The 21,178-nt window shown below is 38.9% G+C and overlaps 3 protein-coding genes across 3 annotated transcripts in view; 1 reads left to right on the top strand and 2 right to left on the bottom strand.

Annotated features, from left to right (window-relative positions):
* Positions 1 to 6,610, top strand: part of slc47a3 (solute carrier family 47 member 3) — an 18,444-nt gene extending 11,834 nt beyond the window's left edge. Inside the window, exons 7-17 of the mRNA XM_039598160.1 lie at positions 868 to 965; positions 1,080 to 1,177; positions 2,837 to 2,950; positions 3,031 to 3,098; positions 3,226 to 3,334; positions 3,695 to 3,770; positions 4,170 to 4,239; positions 4,327 to 4,459; positions 4,585 to 4,679; positions 4,768 to 4,810; positions 6,076 to 6,610. Of these exons, the coding sequence (XP_039454094.1) occupies positions 868 to 965; positions 1,080 to 1,177; positions 2,837 to 2,950; positions 3,031 to 3,098; positions 3,226 to 3,334; positions 3,695 to 3,770; positions 4,170 to 4,239; positions 4,327 to 4,459; positions 4,585 to 4,679; positions 4,768 to 4,810; positions 6,076 to 6,287 (1,116 nt within the window). The 3' untranslated portion in view covers positions 6,288 to 6,610. The remainder of the gene's footprint in view (positions 1 to 867; positions 966 to 1,079; positions 1,178 to 2,836; positions 2,951 to 3,030; positions 3,099 to 3,225; positions 3,335 to 3,694; positions 3,771 to 4,169; positions 4,240 to 4,326; positions 4,460 to 4,584; positions 4,680 to 4,767; positions 4,811 to 6,075) is intronic.
* LOC116313851 (multidrug and toxin extrusion protein 1-like) lies at positions 6,598 to 12,210 on the bottom strand. Its single transcript, XM_039598159.1, has 17 exons — positions 12,076 to 12,210; positions 11,613 to 11,714; positions 11,306 to 11,374; positions 11,058 to 11,206; positions 9,521 to 9,563; positions 9,380 to 9,424; positions 9,162 to 9,259; positions 8,976 to 8,998; positions 8,777 to 8,890; positions 8,618 to 8,685; positions 8,407 to 8,515; positions 8,247 to 8,322; positions 8,066 to 8,135; positions 7,841 to 7,973; positions 7,649 to 7,743; positions 7,429 to 7,524; positions 6,598 to 6,909 (listed from the first exon to the last, which is right to left on the bottom strand). The coding sequence occupies exons 1-17, from the start codon at positions 12,181 to 12,183 to the stop codon at positions 6,619 to 6,621; spliced, it is 1,689 nt and encodes a 562-aa protein (XP_039454093.1). The 5' UTR covers positions 12,184 to 12,210; the 3' UTR covers positions 6,598 to 6,618.
* Positions 12,211 to 13,445: 1,235 nt separating this feature from the next.
* On the bottom strand, positions 13,446 to 17,810 carry LOC116313852 (multidrug and toxin extrusion protein 1-like). The gene is made up of 17 exons (XM_039622473.1): positions 17,619 to 17,810; positions 17,415 to 17,516; positions 17,208 to 17,276; positions 16,933 to 17,081; positions 16,619 to 16,661; positions 16,466 to 16,510; positions 16,243 to 16,340; positions 15,955 to 16,052; positions 15,760 to 15,873; positions 15,531 to 15,598; positions 15,316 to 15,424; positions 15,149 to 15,224; positions 14,994 to 15,063; positions 14,757 to 14,889; positions 14,526 to 14,620; positions 14,271 to 14,360; positions 13,446 to 14,088 (listed from the first exon to the last, which is right to left on the bottom strand). The coding sequence occupies exons 1-17, from the start codon at positions 17,775 to 17,777 to the stop codon at positions 13,801 to 13,803; spliced, it is 1,806 nt and encodes a 601-aa protein (XP_039478407.1). The 5' UTR covers positions 17,778 to 17,810; the 3' UTR covers positions 13,446 to 13,800.
* Positions 17,811 to 21,178: the final 3,368 nt, after the last annotated feature.

Below are 21,178 nucleotides of genomic sequence, written 5' to 3'. Positions count from 1 at the left end.
TAAGTAAAAAATTTTTAAAGGTGAGCTTTTGACACTGGAAAAAAGTATGAATGCAGGTTGTCTAAATGTTGTTCAGCAAACTTTAAATATGCTTCAACATGCTGTTTCTTCAACAATATGTTGTAAGCATGCATACAGGCCACGGTGGTTGAGTGGATTACTTATTGTTTGCTTTGAAACAATTGTACCTGTTGATTAAAGGTCTTTCTGTAGCTCTCCACAAGTGGTGCTTGGCTCTTGGACAGCTCTTCTGATAATTCTTTTCACTCCTCTGTCTGAAATCCTGCGGCTAGCACCTGTTCATGGTAAAAATGTTGTTCTTTCCTCTTCCAGATTATGGCCCCAACAGTGCTCATCGGAAACTTCAGTAGTTACGAAATTTTGCTGTAACCAGTGCAATCAGTATGATTTGCAACAGTAAGGTTGGGAGGGGCTCGAGAGAGTTCATTAGCTTTACCCATCATGAGATGATTCACCTTGGAATCAATCACCTTGGAAATGAGATACTACTTATAAGCCATCAGTTGGGACTGAACCAGAAGGGACAGGGTTGATTTCAGCTGGTGTCATGACTGCCCATGCCTTTTTAAACCTCCCTTTCTTCATGTGTTCAGTAGTGTTTCCCTGTGTCATTTTTCATTGTTACACAAAACCGAACGCATGGACATCTATGGTTTGATTTCTTTGCGTGTCTTGATTGGATGGATTGTTGCTGACATCTATTGAGAATTTATTGCCAATAGCAGCTTTACAAATATATTTACTTAGAAAATTGGTGACATGTTCAATACTTATTTTACCCAGTCTATCTGGGCTGTCATTTCACCATTGCCTAATTAAAATAAACTTGTTGCATTTTTGTTTTAGGGCATTATATGGCCACAGGTCATCACAGGCTTTGTTGTCAATCTTCTAAATGCACTCATCAACTACATCGTCCTCTTCCCGTTAAAACTTGGAGTTGCGTGAGTTTGTTTTATTGGATTGCACTTGATTTCATTAGTATCGTCTTTAGTGGTATCAGCTGATATTATCACATACTGTATAACCAATATGACACATTCAAATAATTTTTACAGAGGTTCTGCAATAGCCAACGCCATTTCCGAGTTCTTAATGGTTGGAATCCTCTTTGCTTATATCATATGGAAAGGACTTCATAAGGCCACTTGGGGAGGTGAGTACTGCATATACACTGGATACTGGTTATTTTTAATATTAAGAGAAACCCAAATCAGTTTAACAACTAACAGAAATCTTTACTTAACGATATAAAATATAAGTTGTTTTTACACAATTACAAAATGAACAACTTGTTAGAAGCTTTTAAAGAAAACATAAACATGTCTGAGAAAGACTATTATTATAACTACTGTCATGATGGCAGCTGGATGTAGTGACTTTTAATGGAAGGGTTAGGTGGAGGAGGCCAACAGATCATCAGATAAAAGTCCAAAGGTCAAAGCTGAAGTTGGACTGAACTGACGAATCAAGCATTTAAGAAACAATAAAAAACAAAAAAACCCACAACCAGGTTACAAATAAAATGAGCAGATTTATAACAAGTTCTTTTTTTCCCTTTAAGTGGACCTGTTTTATTTTACTTTATTTTCTGTTATTATATTGTGACATTGGTGAGTGCTCACATTACACAGGGCTACTTTGAAAGACTAGGTAATCCCTGTAAGCAAAAGCCCAGACTTCAGACTGCTCTAAATGCTCAACTTTTATATGATGCTAAAGAGAAGTGATTTCCCTCATACAGCCTGGGTGTAAATATGGTGATCCGAACCACCCGCTGTTTTAATCTTCTATGAGAAGCAGCAAATCAGAAGAAAGTTGTCCTTACAGTGAGAGGAGCTAAAATGGCTTGTTTTTCAAAATGAAAAAATCCAAAGCAACAGACTGTGAGATGAGGTGAGATGGAAGCAAGTGATCTGCTGTGGCAACACCTAAAGGGAGCAAATAAAAAGGAGGAGACGATTAAAAATTTAAGCAAAGCCATATAAGCACACGAGTCCAAGGGTGTCACGTTTACTGCTGTGGCAGGCAGGATGAGGATCCAAACGCAGGACTCGAACAACGGGATGAACAGAGGAAGGCAGCTTTGTTGCGCTGAGATAAAACACTTCATAAAATAAATTTGTGAAAACCAAAACTTGAACATGGAAACTGGAAACTAAGAACTAAACACTGGGAAACTAGAGACTAAGGACAAAGAAATCCAGGCTCGCAGAAGAACCACACAGCACATGGGGTAACAACACACAGAGGAAAACACAGGGCTTAAATACACAGAGGAATAACAAGGGAATGAGACGCAGAAGGAGAGCACAGCTGGGAGTAATCATACATGACGAGACGGGAAGGAAGCAAAACTGAAAACACTAGCACAGGACGCGAGACTGTCAAAGTAAAACAGGAAACAAGAGACATTCACAAAGACACAGACTCCACACTGGCTAGGCTACATGACTGACAGGGGAGACAGAGGGAACATGGAGCACAGGAAGCAGAAAACAATAAAGAGAACCAAAACCATGAAAAATGACAAATCAGAGAATATAACGTAAAACAGAAAAACACAAACACTGGGTCACCACACCCAGTGCTATGACAAAGGGTAAAACTATAGAAATGGAAATTAGCGTATTGAGATTTGCTTTAAATCATTTGGTAGAAAAGCACGCTGACAAATGATTTATTGGTTTATTATATGACTACTATTTGTTTTGAGAGAATTTTTAAAGTATTGTATTTATTTTGCTTTTGTATGCACTTTAATATAAATCTACATTTGGAATTGCTAACATCTACTTTATAAACACTTACGTAGGTTGGTCTCGAGAGTGCCTCCAGGACTGGGGCTCATACATCCGCCTGGCTGTCCCTGGCATGGTCATGCTATGTGTTGAATGGTGGACCTATGAGATTGGAGGCTTTCTAGCAGGTAATGTCACAGGCCACTTTGGGGTGCCTTTGTCTGTAGAAAAGCAGCTCTGAAATCTAACCGCTGTCTGTCATTGACAGGTCTCATAAATGAAGTGGAACTCGGAGCTCAGTCAGTTGTGTATCAACTGGCAAATATTGCATACATGGTGAGCCCTCTGTTGTGAAAAAACTCAGCACACTGCCAAAAAAACTTTATTCATAAAGAATTTTCTCTGTGAGATCAATCAGTTTTCATCCATCCAATGTAACAACTTTTTTATTTTTTATTTTTAGTTCCCTTTGGGTTTCAGCATAGCGGGCAGTGTAAGAGTTGGAAATGCTTTGGGAGGTGGAGAAATGGAGCAGGCCAAGCTGTCTGCTAAGATGTCAATGTTCTGTGCAGGTCAGAATGCATCAATGTTTATTTCTTTGCCGTGTGTTTTGTTTTTTTTGTTTAGTTTTTTTGTCTAATATTCATTTGAAAATATTTTAAAGACAGTCAATTAAAGGTAATTAATTACGTCAATTAATGTTGCATAATTTAAATTTTGCTCTCCAGAAGGAAGCACAAAAGTAGCTTAGAGATTTTAAACAGTCTCCGTAATTATAAATGTCAGCAGAAAGCGTGAATATTTTCACTTCTCTTTACCTACCTATGATGTGCCCTCGAGAAAGGGTTTTGATCCTATAAGGAAAAAGACTGTTAAGGCATGTTGCTTCCGAAAAAGGTAAATATTTAATTATATTTCTGTCTTTACCGCAGTGTCAGTGTCTATATGTTTGTCAAGTCTCATCGGGAGCCTAAAGGACCACATCTCTTACATTTTTACATATGATGAGTGCGTATATAATTTTATGTTTTTTTTGTTTGTTTTATAAATCACAGCAGTTGTTACTTTAAAAGAAAAAAGAAAGGAAATACCAGCATGGGTTACACTTACACATGCAATTTCAGTATCAAGTCTAGGGGAGATAGCAGGCCTCATAAACGACCTTTTACCCTTACATAAGTTACTGTCGTCCTTCGCTTACATAATCTCTCTTATACTGAATAGACACAAAGGTTTATGGTAGCTGCACTCAGCTGTACTGATAATTGTTTACATATTTCTCCTGTTCCTAAGACAGCATAATTGTATAACGTTGCACAAGGCTCAAATTACACAAAAATATGTTATTGCTTTTATTTTTACAAACTCACCAGTATCACTTTAAAAATTTAGGCTCTCTTCTTTCAGACAAATCAGGCAAAGGGTTTCAGATGTCCTATCTTTTTATGCACCTTTCATTCTACTCGATGCAACATCTGTGAGTATCTGCCATACCCCAGAAATATCCCATAAAGTATGTGTTTGTGGGTACTTAACCATGTCTTTATCCTTTTTGCGTGACTAGGCTGCCGTGGGTGGCATAATAAGAGGAGCGGGTAAACAGAGAGTTGGAGCTATTTGCAACATTTTGGGATATTATGGTGTTGGCTTTCCAATTGGAGTGTCACTGATGTTTGCAGCCAAATTAGGAATCAAGGGTGAGATGTTTTCAACCATCAGCTGTTAGTATCCATGTTATTGTCTAACTGGTGTTTTTGATTTCTACCACAGCATCAACATCTCCTTCCTCCTCTTAAAGAAAAACATGTTTTGTTTTCCTCAGGTCTGTGGACGGGCTTGTTAATCTGTGTGTTCCTGCAATGCTCATTCCTGATTTTCTATCTAATAAGAATGAACTGGAAAAATGTCACAGTTGAGGTTTGTGTTTAAGGATAAATATTTAATTTTCAATAGTTTTCGGCTGTCTCTTTATAAATAAAGGATCACGCACTGATTTGTCTTGCAGGCTCAGATCAGAGCAGGAGTGCATGTAAGCTCCACAGACACAGGTAAGTGACAGTTTCCACAAATTATTTAATTTGGCTTAAGAGCAAAAGTGTTTATCCTGTTCATCACGAGAAACCAAACGGTTCTGTGTGGAAGTAGAACACACAGAGATACCTTTAGAAGAATATTGAATGAATCTTGTTTGTGTATTTGAATTATGTCTCTACATTATTCACAAAGATTTTACAGACTCTTGTGTCCCCAAATCTTCAATAACCACATTGTGGACCCAAAAATGACGCAGGATAAATTTGTCACAGGTTTTGCGACAAATTTATCCTGCGTCATTTTTTCCTGCACCACCAGAAATGAATTATGTTGTTGTTAGTTTGATTATTGCAACAATGTCTCCATATGTATGTGCTCCTAAATAGAGTTTTGTATATATTTTGGAGGACTTTAGCTGTCCTGAAGCTAATCTTATGTTTGGGAAGCATACAAAATGTGTGTCTTTGGAGCCTGAAATCAGAGTTACTGTTTCAGGCAAACAGCAACACTGATTTCAGGCTGATTTCCCCCTGTAAATTTTTTGCTTTGGCTCTCAACACTCTCTACAGCCACCTTTGACTGGAGTTCACGTGGTGCAAACTACCTTTGTTATATTCAAGCCACAAAAAAACGTGTTGAGTGACGGAAAGGTTAGGACAGCATTATGTCACCAGTAACTTCTTTAATATTTAACAAAGGCTAAAATCATTTCCTACCTTCACTTCACCAAGTGGTGTGACTTACAATTTATCTTTGACAATAATCCTAAAAGTGTCATGCTTTAGCTGCTGTAGACAGGGTAAACTAATAAAAGCACAGTCTACATGTAGAAGTAAATACAATTACCACTTTTAAAGAATTTTACATATTTTATAGCTATTTTATTATTGTTGTCATTTTGATATGTTTGTATGTAGTAAGTGTCCTTACTTTTTTTTTTTTAATCATGCAAGGTCTAAAAATATGAAATGCTCAAAGTCCAAATTGTTGTCTGCAAATTGGTATTTGCTAAACAATCAGAAACCAACCTCTTCATATTTTTTTAAATGTCCTTTAACATCTTTAACTTCACAGTCTATGGCAACACTAAAAAAGCACTCAGTTGGATCAGCAGCTAGAACCATAACTAACTAACAAACAAAAAAACAATACATAGATTTTAGATATTGATTATACAGCAATTAATATATAAAACTTCAAAAATGTGAACAATATTTTTGAATAACAATTATAATTTCATGACCCCTAACATGGAACATTTGCATATATTTATGTCCAGGTACCCAGCTAGAAGACCCTGGTAACTCAGTGGGTCAAGCAGACACTATTGATCTGATGGATGTTGAGGTGGAACCTACAGTGAGGACAGCTGAAGGAGAGCTCTCTTTCAGGACTCTGGTTCTGCGTAGGGGCTTGGCTCTAGCTTTCATGTTGTTCATCTTGGCTGTTGGTATTATTTTGAACCTACTTATCACCAACTTGGCTACCTGAACACGAGTAATGTCTGTCTCGTTCAGTGAAATAACTCCAGAGTCTCCAGTGCTGCTTTTCTGGGAGGTCTCAGCACTATGCAAGCATTTGCATTGCAAAGCAGGCAGTAACAGATGGCACAAGCAGGCACAAAGGCAGACGAGCAGGAAATGAATGAATGGTCTCTTGATTAATCAACGAACGAGCATTATATTACTCTTAAACATGATGAGTATTTGGCAAATTTGCTGTGTTCAGTTTACAACACCTTGCAGAAACAAACAAGTCAAACTAAAACCTCAGATTCTCTGTTCTTCTGACATTAAACAGAATCATTGCAGTTCTCTATTGTTCATTCTGACTCTTCATCTGGCACCAACATGGTGGAGAAAATTTGATCAGGAGTATATGTAGTGTTGATCGAGTCAACAGTAGAGTTGGTCTCGGGCAAAGGCACAAGGAAGTGAACACCTGCTCCCAAAGCAAGAAGTGCAACTGCAGCAAACATAATGAGGCCTCGCCTGAGGATCAGTTGGGTGATGGAGAGGCGGCTGCCCTTCAGCTTCTGTGTCACATCTCGATCCTGCACCACAGTGCCCCTATCTTGGCACTCAGTGCTCACAGACATATAGCCATCCATCAGCTAGGAAAAATGAAACAAAAACACCAGCAGGTTGGTCACACTGCTGTGGTCATAACCTGTGTGCATGAAGTATCTGTATGAAGGATATGCTGTGCACACTGCAATCATGCAGAGCAAATAAAGGGGGAAAAAAACCCCATTTGCAATCCATCCAGCATATAGAACAGTGTGAAAACTGAGCTTTTAGCGCATAGGGATTACTTACTCTTTGGAAAAATGGGTACAGATACAGTTTAAAATCCATTCTTTTCTAATTTATCTGTTGTGTTGACACAAGAGTAAAAAAAGTTACGTTTTTAAAGCTTCCATGATTCATAGGTAAGTGCTAAGTGACTTAGCAAATATAAGAAAATCATTCATATGAAAATGGCCATGTACAAGGACTGAAATGAGTAGAAAAGCAGGCCATGTCAAAAGAGCAAAGGGTGGCTCAGAACTTTTGCACAGTACTGTATATACAGTATGTCAGTAATGGAAGAAAACATAATATAAATGACTTTAACTGTTATATAGACTCACATTACTTGATGTTTGATCTTGGGTGCTGTTATCCACAGTGCCTGTCACGGTAGCTCTTCCTAATAACGAAGGATTTTTCTGAGCTCGTTTCACAGCCTGTAAATATGAAAAGTCAGTATAAGCAATGGATTCATTCATATTTTTTTGGTCTTGGAAGCTAAGTATAAACTGATCTCCAATTTGAGGCACAGTATCTTTATTGGTTGTTTTTATATGATACCTTCTCGGTGATTTGCTCCCAATTCAGCTTAAAGATGATAATAATGTAGAAGGTAGATTGTAAAATGACACAAACAAGCAGTCCAAGCCAGAAACCTGCAGAGAACATGACAAATTACTTAAGTGCAAGGCAAGCTCCACTTTAAAAGCTCATTTTAGTAAATTACAAAAAAGCATCACTTTGTGCAATTACCCAACACTCTTAGTTTTGCAACGAATGTCAACGTGATACTTAGAGAAAGCCCTATGCAGTAGTATCCAATGAAATTAGCCACAGCTGGAATCTTCTGTTTCCCTGTGCCTAAGAAAATGCCTGTGCACACACACTTGGATGAAACAGAGATAAACTTTATATTAGATTTACTTGTCGTGCTTTTAGGAGCATACACGCGCTGCCAAGTGTAACTGTAAAACTCACCACGAGACCATCAAAGAACTGAAGGAAACAGTAAGCATTCATCAGCTGTGAGACCAGACCTATGATCTTCCTGAAAGAAGAAGGTTTAATTAAGGTTTTGCACATCCTTGCCAATCTTTGAATGCAACAGCAGTGTTTAGGAATATTACTGTTAGTGAAATGTGAATGCAGCTGAACTCACTCATCTGACGTGAAGACGAAGCCAATCACTGTTTTGATGGAGCCAAGGACAAGGCCTTCTACAACTGCAATGCCACCTAGAAAACAAGAGCTCCAAAATCTGTATAACGGTAATAAAGTTATGGGAAACTAATATAAATCACGATACATTTCTAACTGACCTGCAAGAGTCAGGGACATCTTGCTAGTTAGGAGTGCTCTGCCGGTGTCTCCTGCACCAAGAGCATTACCCACCCGGGCACATGCCGCAGCTTGAATACCAAGAGGGAACTAAAGTATAGGATAAAATTTGCTCTCAGGCAGTTAAAAGTAACCAAAGAAATATTTTAAAGGGAGAATTTAATTCTCTGATTTGTAGAGATTAAACTATACCATATATGTTATGACAGCCACCATCATGACAGCATGCTGGGCTGCCAGCTCATTTTCGCTCAGCATTCCTGATTGTTACAGACAAAGAAGAAAGAGCAGGCATGATTCAAATATTTTTTAGCTGGTCTGAGATCATCTAAAAGAAAAAAAAAGGATTACCTGCAAAGAATCCCCCAAACTCATAAACCCACCACTCAAAGCATTTCATTAATGTACTGGGAATAGCCAGCTTCATGTAGGAGCCCCAGTCCTGCAGTGATTCTACAGACCAGCCTGCAGGGGGCGAGAGACACTCATTTATATAAAACTAGGAAAAAGAAAAAGATGGTGCATGAGATCATCACTGTTCTCAGTATACCTCCCCATGTTGTTACATGAAGCCTCTTCCACCAAATGTAAGCAAACAGAAAAGTACAGATGTAAATCTGAGACAGAGTATTTGCAGCTGCAGAGCCACTGCAAGACATTTGGGTTGATATCAGAGTGTTAAATTCTTTTATTCAGAATTAAAGCATTAAAGTGATGTGAGTGTGAGTTCACATACCCAACACCCAGATCCAGCCAGTGAATAAAAATATAGTTTGTCACCACATTTGCAATGTTTGCCAGAGCAGCACTATACATTTGTGGCAGTATTATTCCCTGAGGACACAAAAAGTAGTCAGCGTGATCACATCTCCTTTTCCACCAAAAGTGTAACTAGTTTTAGAAACATTTACTATATCTGTAAAACCAGTACGGGATCAGAATAGAGAAATGGACCTGGTTCTGCAGGTAAGACACCTGAAGATGATGTAGAAACATTGCCTACGGGAGAAGAATAAATTATTGCGCAGCACAAAAAACGTCAAACATTGGTTATGAATGTTTGTATAAAGGTTAAGGAGAAAAGCAGCGACTCACTGGTACAGCAGGAAGGAAGGCAGTAATATACAGCTGGGCTATTCTGAAAGCAAGAAGTGCACGTGAGTACATCTAGTACATTTTACATTTTAGTTTATATGTATTCATAAAGGCCTTTTCAAAACAAAGTTGCAATATACTGAACTACACAAACAATTAGAAATAAACAATTTCAGTAGAAACAAAAGCAATTTCAAATTCAAGAGAAACCAGTACTCATGCAATCTTACACATTAAAGAAGTTGCTTTGTTCAATGAGGCATTAGTGGGTTTAAAAAGCCCTAAAATAAAAATAAGTTTAGAAGAAGCTACAGAATTAGCCAGCCTGAGGTCATCAGGCAGAGGCATCAGGCATGTCCAAATATTTCAGTCAGCACGATACAGCAGCTTAAAAATGTAGACAGGTGCTTAACAAAGTTAGGTTTAAAAAATGAGCCATAAAATCATTTCTAAGGCTAACAGGTAGGAAGTGAAGAGCTGCAAACACTGCTTTCATCAGGCACTTATTTTGCTATCTGTTAAAAGCCTGGCAGCTGCAGTTTGAATTATTTGCATCTTATTTATGTTATGATGATGAATAAAGTGCATTACAGTGGTCAAGTCCAGAGGACATAAAAGCATGGATGACCTTAATCAAAATGAGATAGGAATGATATCTGTCTAAGCTGAATGAAACAGGACTGCATAACTTTAAACACCTGCATATCAAAAGAGAGATTGGAGCCAAAATTACCCCTAGGTTATGAGCCTCTCTCCAGACATTTTTAAATACTGTAGGAGACCCAGATTAGAGAAAAGATCAAAAGTGCTGCTAGTGCTGGGGGACGAGGGTGTAATTATAATTATTTCAATTTTATGATCATTCAGGTTTAGAATGTTTTTAGACATCCAGTTCCTAATTCAGCTAGATGGGACCTAATATGTGAGATATCAGCAGTAACAGGTTTTAATAGGACATAAATTTGTGCCTGCATAGCAGTGAAAATCAACTCCATCTATTTGAACGAGAAGATGAGGCTTTGTCAGTCATTACAGAAAATTACTTGCTTGATAGACCTGACATAAACCAATCCAGCGCCACATCACTGATACCAGCACTGTTCTTCAGAGTTACTGATTAAGATGTTGTGGTCCACAATATACAAGGCTGAGATGAGGTCAAGGAGAATGAAAATAGAGAAGAGCACAGAGTCAGCAGCGAGCAGCAGATTGTTTGAGGCCTTGACAAGAGCAGTCTGAGCGCAGCTAGTGAAGCTCATAATAAGGCATATTTGGTGATTCTCTGAATCAAGCAAAAAGTTAATCAGAATGACTGCGATGGAGTTCAGATACTGACTTTATACAATTAGTTGAGATAATTTTGACATTCAGTTAATTTGAATTGTGATTCTGTTTAGTGAATCTTTGGGGACCAGAAATGGTTTTAATGCACAGATGTTATTCCTGAGAAGATCAGGTTTCATGTCTAAATCAAATGTACCTATATCTATGCTAGTTGTAGCAATAATATTACTGTATATTTGCTGCTGTTAGTTACCTGGCCACCTCAGGGCCCTGGCCCACACATAGTAGGATGGCCTGAGCATTAATGAGGAGACCCCAGCAAGGCAGACAGAACAACAAGAGGATGATTATGCCCCGCTGAAGGATCACGCCCACCCGGAGTAGATTTTTAGCACCAAAAGTCTGTCAGGATAATGAACATTTTAAAGATGGCAGCAAGAAAGAAGGGAAAATAAACTATTCCAGTGTATGATATCATCATGTCGACTTGGTTTTACAGACCTGAGACACCAAAGTATCACATGCCAGTCCCAGACCATATCCTGTTGCTGCAGTGGTAACATTAATTGTCTGAAATGAATGCAGACTATTATAAGCAAAACTTGAGTGATTCTTAAGAGCAAGTGTTAAGTGCTGAGCATAGATTAAATCATAAGTGTTGTTGCAGCGTGATTACGATACGATTATCTTGCTGACTTAAGTAACAATTCCTTTTCTTCCATCAGCATCCTCAGAATTACTTCTTCATTTAGTCCATTATTTTGAGTAAGTTTCAAAACATCAGTGAAGCATACAGATGATGACTTACAGCAGAAGCTAATCCATAGCCAGCCATCACGTCATTTCCCAGACGGCCACAGAACATCGTAACCACAAACGGAAGCAGGTAATTGAGGATTCGAGAGAGCAGCTAGAAAGAGAAATACCAAAAACGTTGCAAGAATAATACCAGTATCACATGACAAGTAATTTAAAAATAAACCAATATGGACTGCAATTAATTATTGTGGTACTCAGATTATTACCTGATAAATGAGCTACAAAACAGTCATTACTGCAGTTTGCAGTCAATATTCAGCAAGTAAAAATTGCCAAATAGTGTTTCAGTTTTATTGTCACATATGTGAAAGTGTGTTTTTCTGACATCTTAAACTTTTTTTTGGAAAAGAAAGACTGTCATCAGTCTTCTGTTGTTTCATCAGCAAGGATAACCTCCATCTACACGGTCTGTTAAAGAAAGATCATGGCACGTGAACAATCCCAGTACTTACCAGAGGCCCTGTCATCTTCAGGATGTGGTACAGTTCCTCTCTGTGGGCCACAGGAACCCTGTGGCACACCCGTCTACAACAAAAAAGTTTGCCGCCGGACCTCTCCATGTCTGCAGCCCCAGATGCTAATGTATGTTCTTCCACTGAAATCTTTCTCTATACTCTGACACAGTCATCTTAGTTGCACTCCAGGATGCTGCAAAGGATGCAGCCACAGCTGCCTTGGAGCAAAACAAAGTCCAGCTGAAACAACACAGATTGTGAGAAGGAAGAGAGAAACACTCAGCAACCACAACAAAGGCAAAGATGGGGGTGAGGACTTGAAAGCAAGAATGTTTTGATCTGGGTGATTAAACGTGTGTAAAACACAAGTTACTACCTCTGGTTGTGGTCAGCTGAGGGAATTTTACAAAAATAATAACATCAGGATTTTAGAACTGCAAAGATCAAACATTCGCACAATGGTAGGCCATTGTTGGAGACAATCTGATAATGCAATCTCTTGTAGTATTTCACAGACTTCTTAAACAATCCAACATCCTAGAAACATGAAATAGCTTACTTAATGCCTTCTCAAGCCATTGCTCGTGCCAAATTGAAAGTGGCAATTAAGAACTCAACCATCAAAGAGGCGTTAACAATAGAAAAGGAGTGGAAGAGTGAAATGTGATCATAAAATAAACATTTGTGAGTGTCTTAGGGAAGGATGTCCTTTTAATACTTTCATTGATAAATCTCTTAGGTACTTGACAGGCAAAAACAAGTGGAGGATTGGTGGAATAGTTACACCTCCACATTTAAAAGAGCGGGTTGAGATGTCTTGGAGATATGATCAGGACGCCCCCCTTAGGACGTCTCCTAAGTGAGGTGTTTCAGGTATGTCCTACTGAGAGGAGGCCAGAACCAAGACGTTATGAAGAGATTATTTCTCAGAGTAGAGAAAGGTCCACTAAGGTCTTCATAATCCAGAGCTACTATAACAATCTAGCTACCTAACATATATGAGGGTGAAGGCTTTTAGGGGTATAAGTGCATACTCTTAGAACAGGGTTCACATACATTTACTATTTTTTGAAACAGAAACATTTCTTTACAGCTGGTCTTTCCATTTAACAGTACAAAGACATTAAATTCTTATCACCTGAGCAATATGTTAGATTTTTATAATATTTGTAAATATTTGAGTGGCCAAAATAAATTCATTATTTCATTTTTTTTTTCATGCAAATAAAAAAGGAGAAAGAAATGAATAACTGGACTATTTTATGTCCCGCATCATGCAGTCTGAGTTTGGCCACCCCTACATAAACAGCTTGGCTTCACCACGACAAACAAAGAAACAAACAAACAAAAAAATTCACACAGAAGAGTTCAACCTAGAATGTTGTTTTTTAATAATTAAAATGGGACATCTATTTACATTTCTGTCAACAACATTATTTCTTTGGTCATTAGACCAAAGCTTAATTTTCATCTCCAGGCAGAATTTATACTTAGCAAATGTTGAAATGTATTCTTAAAAACAAAATGCTGATAAAACAATCAGATATACATTCATCACTTTGTGATGAAATAGGTCATTTATTACTTAATAATGATGATAATTTGAAGAAAATGAAATGTATCCAACACCATTAATCCACTTCATTTTTGAATCACATCTGTTACAGTTGGGTCCTGAGACAATCCAAGACAATCATTCTGCAAGAGCCTAACACTGTGTTTTTATGCCATCTCTTCTAATGTGACCAGCACACTGGTGGAGATTTGATCAGGAGTATCTGTACTATTGATCCAGTCCATTGTAGAGTTTGCAGGTAGCGTCTCTGGCAAAGGCACAAGGAAGTACACACCTGCTCCCACAGCAAGAAGTCCAACTGCTGCAAACATAGTGAGGCCTCGCCTGATGATCAGCTGAGTGATGGAGAGATGGCTGCTCTTCGGGTCGTGGTCCACGTGTTCGCTCTGTGTCGCTTGGCACTTGGTACTCACTGGTGTGTAGCCATCTACTGACTTAAAGGAGTTGTATTTTCCATTACTTTATTAAGTTAAATAAAGATAAATGGAATAAAATGGAATAATAAACATAGAACAACATACTAGAAATAGTAGAAGTACTACTTCTACTCTGATAACAAAGTAGAACAAGACACATCAACCAATTTAGATCGAGTTGAGAACAAAAGGCCACTTACGTTCCCATTACTTGATGTTTGGCCAACGTCTGAAACAACATCTGTGCCTAATGCTGTCATGTAAGTCTTTTTCTGAGCTCGTTTCACAGCCTGAAAAATAGAAAGTTGCAAAACCAAATCAAATTTTTCCATATTCACGTACAGATTTGTCTCACTCACAGATACCTCAAAAAATTAAAACAACAAATCTCCGTCTGTATTTGAACAGCTGAGTCCCTGCATGACCTTGATTGTTATATTAGTCAGTTAATATACCTCATCTGTCATTCTCTTCCAGTTCAGCTTGAAGATGACAATGATGTAAAAGGTGGACTGTAAGACGACACAAATGAGCAGTCCAAGCCAAAAACCTGCAGAGAGAAAGACAAATGAGACTGTTGAAAGCACGCTGAGCATCACTTGTAATAACTGGCTCTTGCTAGGCAACAATTTATTCTTCTTGCATGTCTATGAACTTAACAAAATATGACCACTTTATATAATTACCTAGCACTCCTAGTTTTACAACAAACATCAGAGTGATGCTCAATGTAAGCCCTATGCAGTAGTATCCAATGAGATTAGCCACAGCTGGTATCTTCTGTTTGCCAGTACCCAAGAAGATGCCTGTGCACACACACTGGGATGGGGAAAACAAAGTTCATATTTGACATGAATCTGGTGCCTTTGGATTTTTGCTGCAAATATAGTTGCTCTGAATACAACGAGGGCTGGTAGACTCACCACAAGGCCATCAAAAAATTGAAGGAAACAATAAGCGTTCATCAGCTGTGACACCAGAGCTACGATTTTTCTGCAATGATAATTAAGCCAAAGTCTCATGTATAGAAGTTCTACTGTACAAGCAGGTGTGTAGGTACACAGGTACACAGACTCACTCATCAGATGTGAAGATGAATCCAATAACTGTTTTAGTAGCACCCAGGAAGAGGCCTTCAACAACTGCAAAACTACCTGGAAAGGTAAATAATCTGTCATACTGAAAAAAATCAAACTTGAAATATTCATAAATATCAGACACCACAGAAGAACATATTTAACTAACCTGCAAGAGCCAGTGACATCTTGGCTGACAGAATCGCCCTGTCGGTGTCTCCAGCCCCAAGAGCATTGCCCACACGGGCACATGCTGCAGCTTGCACACCAAGAGGGAACTATGGATTCATTGTTTTGAAAAAGTTAAATAAATCAACCAAATCTGAGAGTTTTTATGAAAGAAGCGAAAATGTAATGTTCTGATTTGCAGTCACTACACAGTACCATGTAAGTAATGAAAGCCACCATTATCACAGCATGTTGAGCTGCCAGCTCATCTTCACCCAGCATTCCTGATCATTACAGACAAAGAATAAATTATAGCCCTTGCAGACTGTATTGCCAGCTCTAAACCCAATTATCTTAGAAGCAGGCTTTACTGGTTTAATCCTGTAAATTGCACATATTCCATGATAATTGGAGTTATATATTTCACACCATAAATCAGGATTACCTGCAAAGAATCCTCCAAACTCATAAACCCACCACTCAAAACAAGTCATTAAGGTACTGGGAATGGCCAGCTTCATGTAGGAGCCCCACTCCTGCAGTGATTCTGCAGACCAGCCTGCAGGGGGAGAGAGACACTCAGTTTATATAGAAATTCTTAGTGCAAGCACAGAGAGAGCACGCATTTTAAATATCTCACCTCCCCATGTTGATACATGGAGTTTCTTCCACCAGATGTACACAAACAGAAAAGCGCAGATGTAAATCCAAGCTAGAGTGTGGGCTGCTGCAGAGCCACTGAAAGCCATATGTAAAGACACAGAGATAGTCCAGTATGTCATCTTCCCATTTGATATGTTTCTTCCACCAGATGTACACAAACAGAAAAGTGTGTGTGTGTGTGTGTGTGTGTGTGTGTGTGTGTGTGTGTGTGTGTGTGTGTGTGTGTGTGTGTGTGTAAAATGATAGTTGAGATGAGTATATCTACCCAACACCAAGATCCAGCCAGTAAAGAAAGATGTAGTTTGTCACCACGTTTGCAAGGTTTGCCAGAGCAGCAGTGTACATTTGTGGCAATATTATTCCCTGAGTACACAAACACCAGATGATGCAAGGCTTAGCATACCTTTCTCTCTGTATCGCACTGATTGAGACAACAAACTGTGATTCTGTTATAAGAAAAGGGAATTGTGTACACAGCATTAGCATACCTGGTTCTGTAGATAAGACACCTGAAGATGATGTAGAAACATTGCCTAAAAACAATTATGACAAAAATGCTTAAATTTAGCAAAAAGAAATTGGTGTGCATATGTGTCTCTACTGAATTTGCACAAAAAGCAGAGAGAAGAATCACATCTCACCGGCACTGCAGGAAGGAAGGCTGTAATATACAGCTGAGCTATTCTGGAAAAAAAAAGCAGACGTATTCAGATCCAATCAAAGCTAAAGAAATGACTATTACAGTTAGATACACTGTTCAGGCTCAGATAGCTCTGCTACCACTTAAAAACTAATTTATGGCAAGAAATGTTATTGAAAGTTATTGTACTGCATATGACTCCTGTAGGGACCAGAACAAGTGTTAGTGTAGATACTTGTTAGCGTTGAGAGGACAGGGAATCTTGATCTGACTGACAATAAGATTGAGTTGTGCAAGTTCTGTGTGCTCAGTTACCTGGCCACCTCAGGGTCCTGGCCCAGACATAAGAGGATGGCCTCTGCATTAATGAGGAGACCCCAGCAGGGGAGACAGAACAATAGCAGGATAATGATGCCTCGCTGAAGGATCACTCCCACACGCAGCAGGTTCTTACCACCAAAGGTCTTCATAGCAGCACACAGGCATAGTTAATCATTTTATGAATGTGAGAAATAGTTACAGTTAAGATGTGTGCTTAGGGAAATTAGGGGTCAGGGGGAAAAAAACAAATAAATTATGAGTTTCCAAACCTGAGACACCAAAGTATCACACGCCAGTGCCAGACCAGTGCCTGTCGCTGCTGTGCTCACGTTAATGGTCTAAAATGAATATGAAATATATGTATATAGAGAACACTAATTCATAGCTGTAATATCTATTGTCCATCTGCTAGGTGCCTTGAAACTTTGTCTTTATTTATGATTTCCTTACATCAGCCTCCACAGACAACCACTTACAGCAGAAGCTAATCCATAGCCAGCCATCACATCATTTCCCAGACGGCCACAGAACATTGTAACCACAAACGGAAGCATGTAATTGAGGATTCGGGACAGCAGCTAGAAAGACAAATACCAAAAATGTTGCAGTGGTGACACAGGTATCACATGACACGACGTCTTACAGGAAGAAAAGTGTAAGCAGACAGTGTCAGTCCTTACCAGAGGCCCCGTCATCCTCAGGATGTGATACAGTTCCTCTCTGTAGGTCAGAGGGACCTTGTTGCGAACCCCCCTGCAGCAGAAAAGCTTGTCACTGGAAACCTCCATGTCTGCAGGACCAGACGGTTTTTCCACTGAAGCATCCATCCTGTCTGTCATGTACTTGTATCTGTAATGCCCTCTATGCACAGGATCCACCACTGATGTTCTAAGTTTTTCAACATCTTAAAAGGTTACTAATGAATTCCCTCCAAGTTATCCAGTAAGTCTTTTTTGTTTATTTTCACAGTATCATTACCGAGGTCTAGACTGTTTCCTGACTGCAGATACACTCTAGGAATTTGCATTTCATAAATAAGTACATGTAGCACTCGTTTTGCAATCTTTCTGGTTTTATGTCCTTTCTCTTTTGCATACACGTGGGAGCTTTGCCATTTTGTGGGAGCAAAATCACCTTCAAGATTCCACCGCATGTCTGTAGCTGCTAATTACATGAATGTAATCAAAATCAAAACTTTATTTATATCACACTTTTCATACAATAAGGATACAACTCAAAGTGCTGTACACATTAAAAGCAGAAAATAAACAAAAACACATGCAAAGATCCCCTTCACTATGCCCTCACTGCACCTACATTCTCACCTAGATATTAGACACCAACCCATCGTATGGAAACACTGGCAATAAAATGAAATAAAGTTTTAAAAAGTATATATACCGTTACATATAAAGGCAATCAAGATGGAAAAACTGACTGAGAGCCAGTGCTGAGATCTTAAAATTGGTGTAATCCAGGCTCTTTCTGGTCCTCATCAAGAGATGTGCAGCTGAGTTTTGAAGCAGTTACAGGGGTAACAAAGATTTCTTTGGAAGACCAGAAAGAAGAGCATTGCAGTAATCAATCCTGCAGGAGATTTATAGTGTTTCCGTGTCATACTGGAGAGCATTAAGGTTATGCAGTCAGTGCTCTAGAAACATATAAATTGAGATGCAGCCTTTTGCTGCTGTTAGGCATAAAACACACTCAACTTGCTATCTCTGTGAGAGTGATTGCATGTAGTCTTCTTTTATAGAGTTCAAAAAGATGTTTTTATCACTAAGTGGGTTTCTTTTCTTTCTTTTTTCGTCAGCTTTTAAGGAGGCGAGGATTTTGGGAGTCTCTAATGATACATTTCAACTGGAGAGAGCTGGAGATTAATACACAATTATTACACTTCTTTTTACACATTCATACATGTCACTCTCGTGAGTACCTTAAGTATGCTGTTCGCTTTTGTTACATAAATGCAAATTTGATACTGTGAGCAAAAGCCATATGACAAAAATATATTATTATGTAATAGAGCTGTATTATGTAGTATTTGTAACACAGTACAAAGTCTATTTTATGAGTTAGTATTTGCTACATTCTGGAGTCCACGTGGTGCATTTCAGTTGGAAGGAGCAGGAGATAAGTAAATAATTGTTAAATTGTTAAACTTGTTTCCATAAACTCACACTGAGTTAACATAAATGTCTTATCATAAATGCTTGGAGTATGCAATTAAATATATTCAGGCTTGAAAATGTGGAGAAGGCATCTTCTGAATCATCTTTTGCCTTTCTTTAATTCATGTGTCAAACAGTAAATCTAGTGGAATGGGTACGAAACCAAAACTGCCACTTTGTTAAGATGTCGCACTTAACAGTGGCATCACACATCTAAAAAGAAATCCACCACCATAATTTGTGTTTTCTCCCACGTAGACGCACAAATGCTGCTGCTATAACATCACGTTAAAGTGCCACCAGAACAGTCTATCAGTACACCTGATCAGTCACATTGTTTCAGTGTTATAACTTTTTGGATTTAAGGAAGAGGACTTGAAAAATAGTTAATACTTAACCTAAATACTGCATGTGAAAAGTTTGCCTTCAGGGGTTTTCAGCTGAAGAAAAAAAAAGAAAAGTTTGCAAACATGGGGTTAAGATTTGAAAATTCAATATTTTACACATAGAATTTTTGGTGTTTAAACTAAGTTTCAATATCATAAATCAGCACTGACCTCTGGTTTTATACTGTATTTGATTTTATAAACTTGAAAAGCTAACTTTTTTATTTTATAAAAATAATGGTTTTAGTATTTGTCAGTTTGGTTATAAAAAGGCGTGTCTTTATTGAGACTTCGGATGTCTAGACTGCAAATCTACTGCTTTCAAAGTTCTTTTATATATTCTGTTGACTTTCAGAAATATGCCCTCCTTACAATAATAATTTAAGAGACTAAAACTAAAACTGAAACTAATCAAAACTAAACTAAAACAAAACATTTTTAAACACTAAAAACTAAAGTGAAACACAAAAGTCCACTTAACCAACTTAAAGTAAACTGAATTAAAAACAAACAATGAAAATGAAAAAAAATCTAATTAGAAAATACAACACTATGATAACTGCAACACTGTATGAACGACAAAAACATAGTGATATCAGATATGGTATAAAAGGATGTAGGACATAATGAGGCTGAATTACATGTGCCAGTATACCCACTGATATATTTTCCTTTCCACTTATCTGATTCAGGGTCAACAATACCACTGAAATATAATTGCCCATTCACAAGTCTTCTCATACTACTCTAAATAAAAATACTATATGAAGGAGCAGGGACAAGAATGAAGCAATGCTGAAATGGCTTCTTAACTTATATATATATATTCCCCGCTCGCCCCTGCGGGCGGTCTATCCTTCAAGCTCGGGTCCTCTACCAGAGGCCTGGGAACCTGAGGGTCCTGCGCAGTATCTTAGCTGTTCCCAGGACTGCGCTCTTCTGGACAGAGATCTCCGATGTTGTTCCTGGGATCTGCTGGAGCCTACCTAGTTTGAGAGTCACCGCACCTAGTGCTCCGATTACCACGGGGACCACCGTCACCTTCACCCTCCACATCCTCTCGAGCTCTTCTCTGAGCCCTTGGTATTTCTCAAGCTTCTCGTGTTCCTTCTTTCTGATGTTGCTGTCATTGGGAACCGCTACATCGATCACTACGGCCGTCTACTTCTGTTTGTCTACCACCACTATGTCCGGTTGGTTAGCCACCACCATTTTGTCCGTCTGTATCTGGAAGTCCCACAGGATCTTAGCTCAGTCATTCTCCACCACCCTAGGGGGCGTCTCCCATTTTGACCTCGGGACTTCCAGGCCGTATTCGGCACAGATGTTTCTGTATACTATGCTGGCCACTTGGTTATGGCGTTCCATGTATGCCCTGCCTGCTAGCATCTTGCACCCTGCTGTTATGTGCTGGATTGTCTCAGGGGCATCTTTACACAGCCTACACCTGGGGTCTTGCCTGGTGTGATAGACCCCAGCCTCTATGGATCTTGTGCTCAGAGATCTTGTGCTCAGAGCTTGTTCCTTTGCTGCCATGATTAGTGCCACGGGGGCGACCGTGGCTCAGTGGATTGGGAAGCTCATCTGTAACCGGAAGGTTGCCGGTTGATCCCCCTGCTCTCTCTGGTCTGGTCGTTGTGTCCTTGGGCAAGACACTTTACCCTACCGACTACTGGTGTTGGC

Source organism: Oreochromis aureus, linkage group 14, assembly GCF_013358895.1.
Source record: "Oreochromis aureus strain Israel breed Guangdong linkage group 14, ZZ_aureus, whole genome shotgun sequence".
Taxonomy (NCBI): Eukaryota; Metazoa; Chordata; class Actinopteri; order Cichliformes; family Cichlidae; genus Oreochromis; species Oreochromis aureus.
This window is presented reverse-complemented; position numbering and strand designations above follow the sequence as displayed.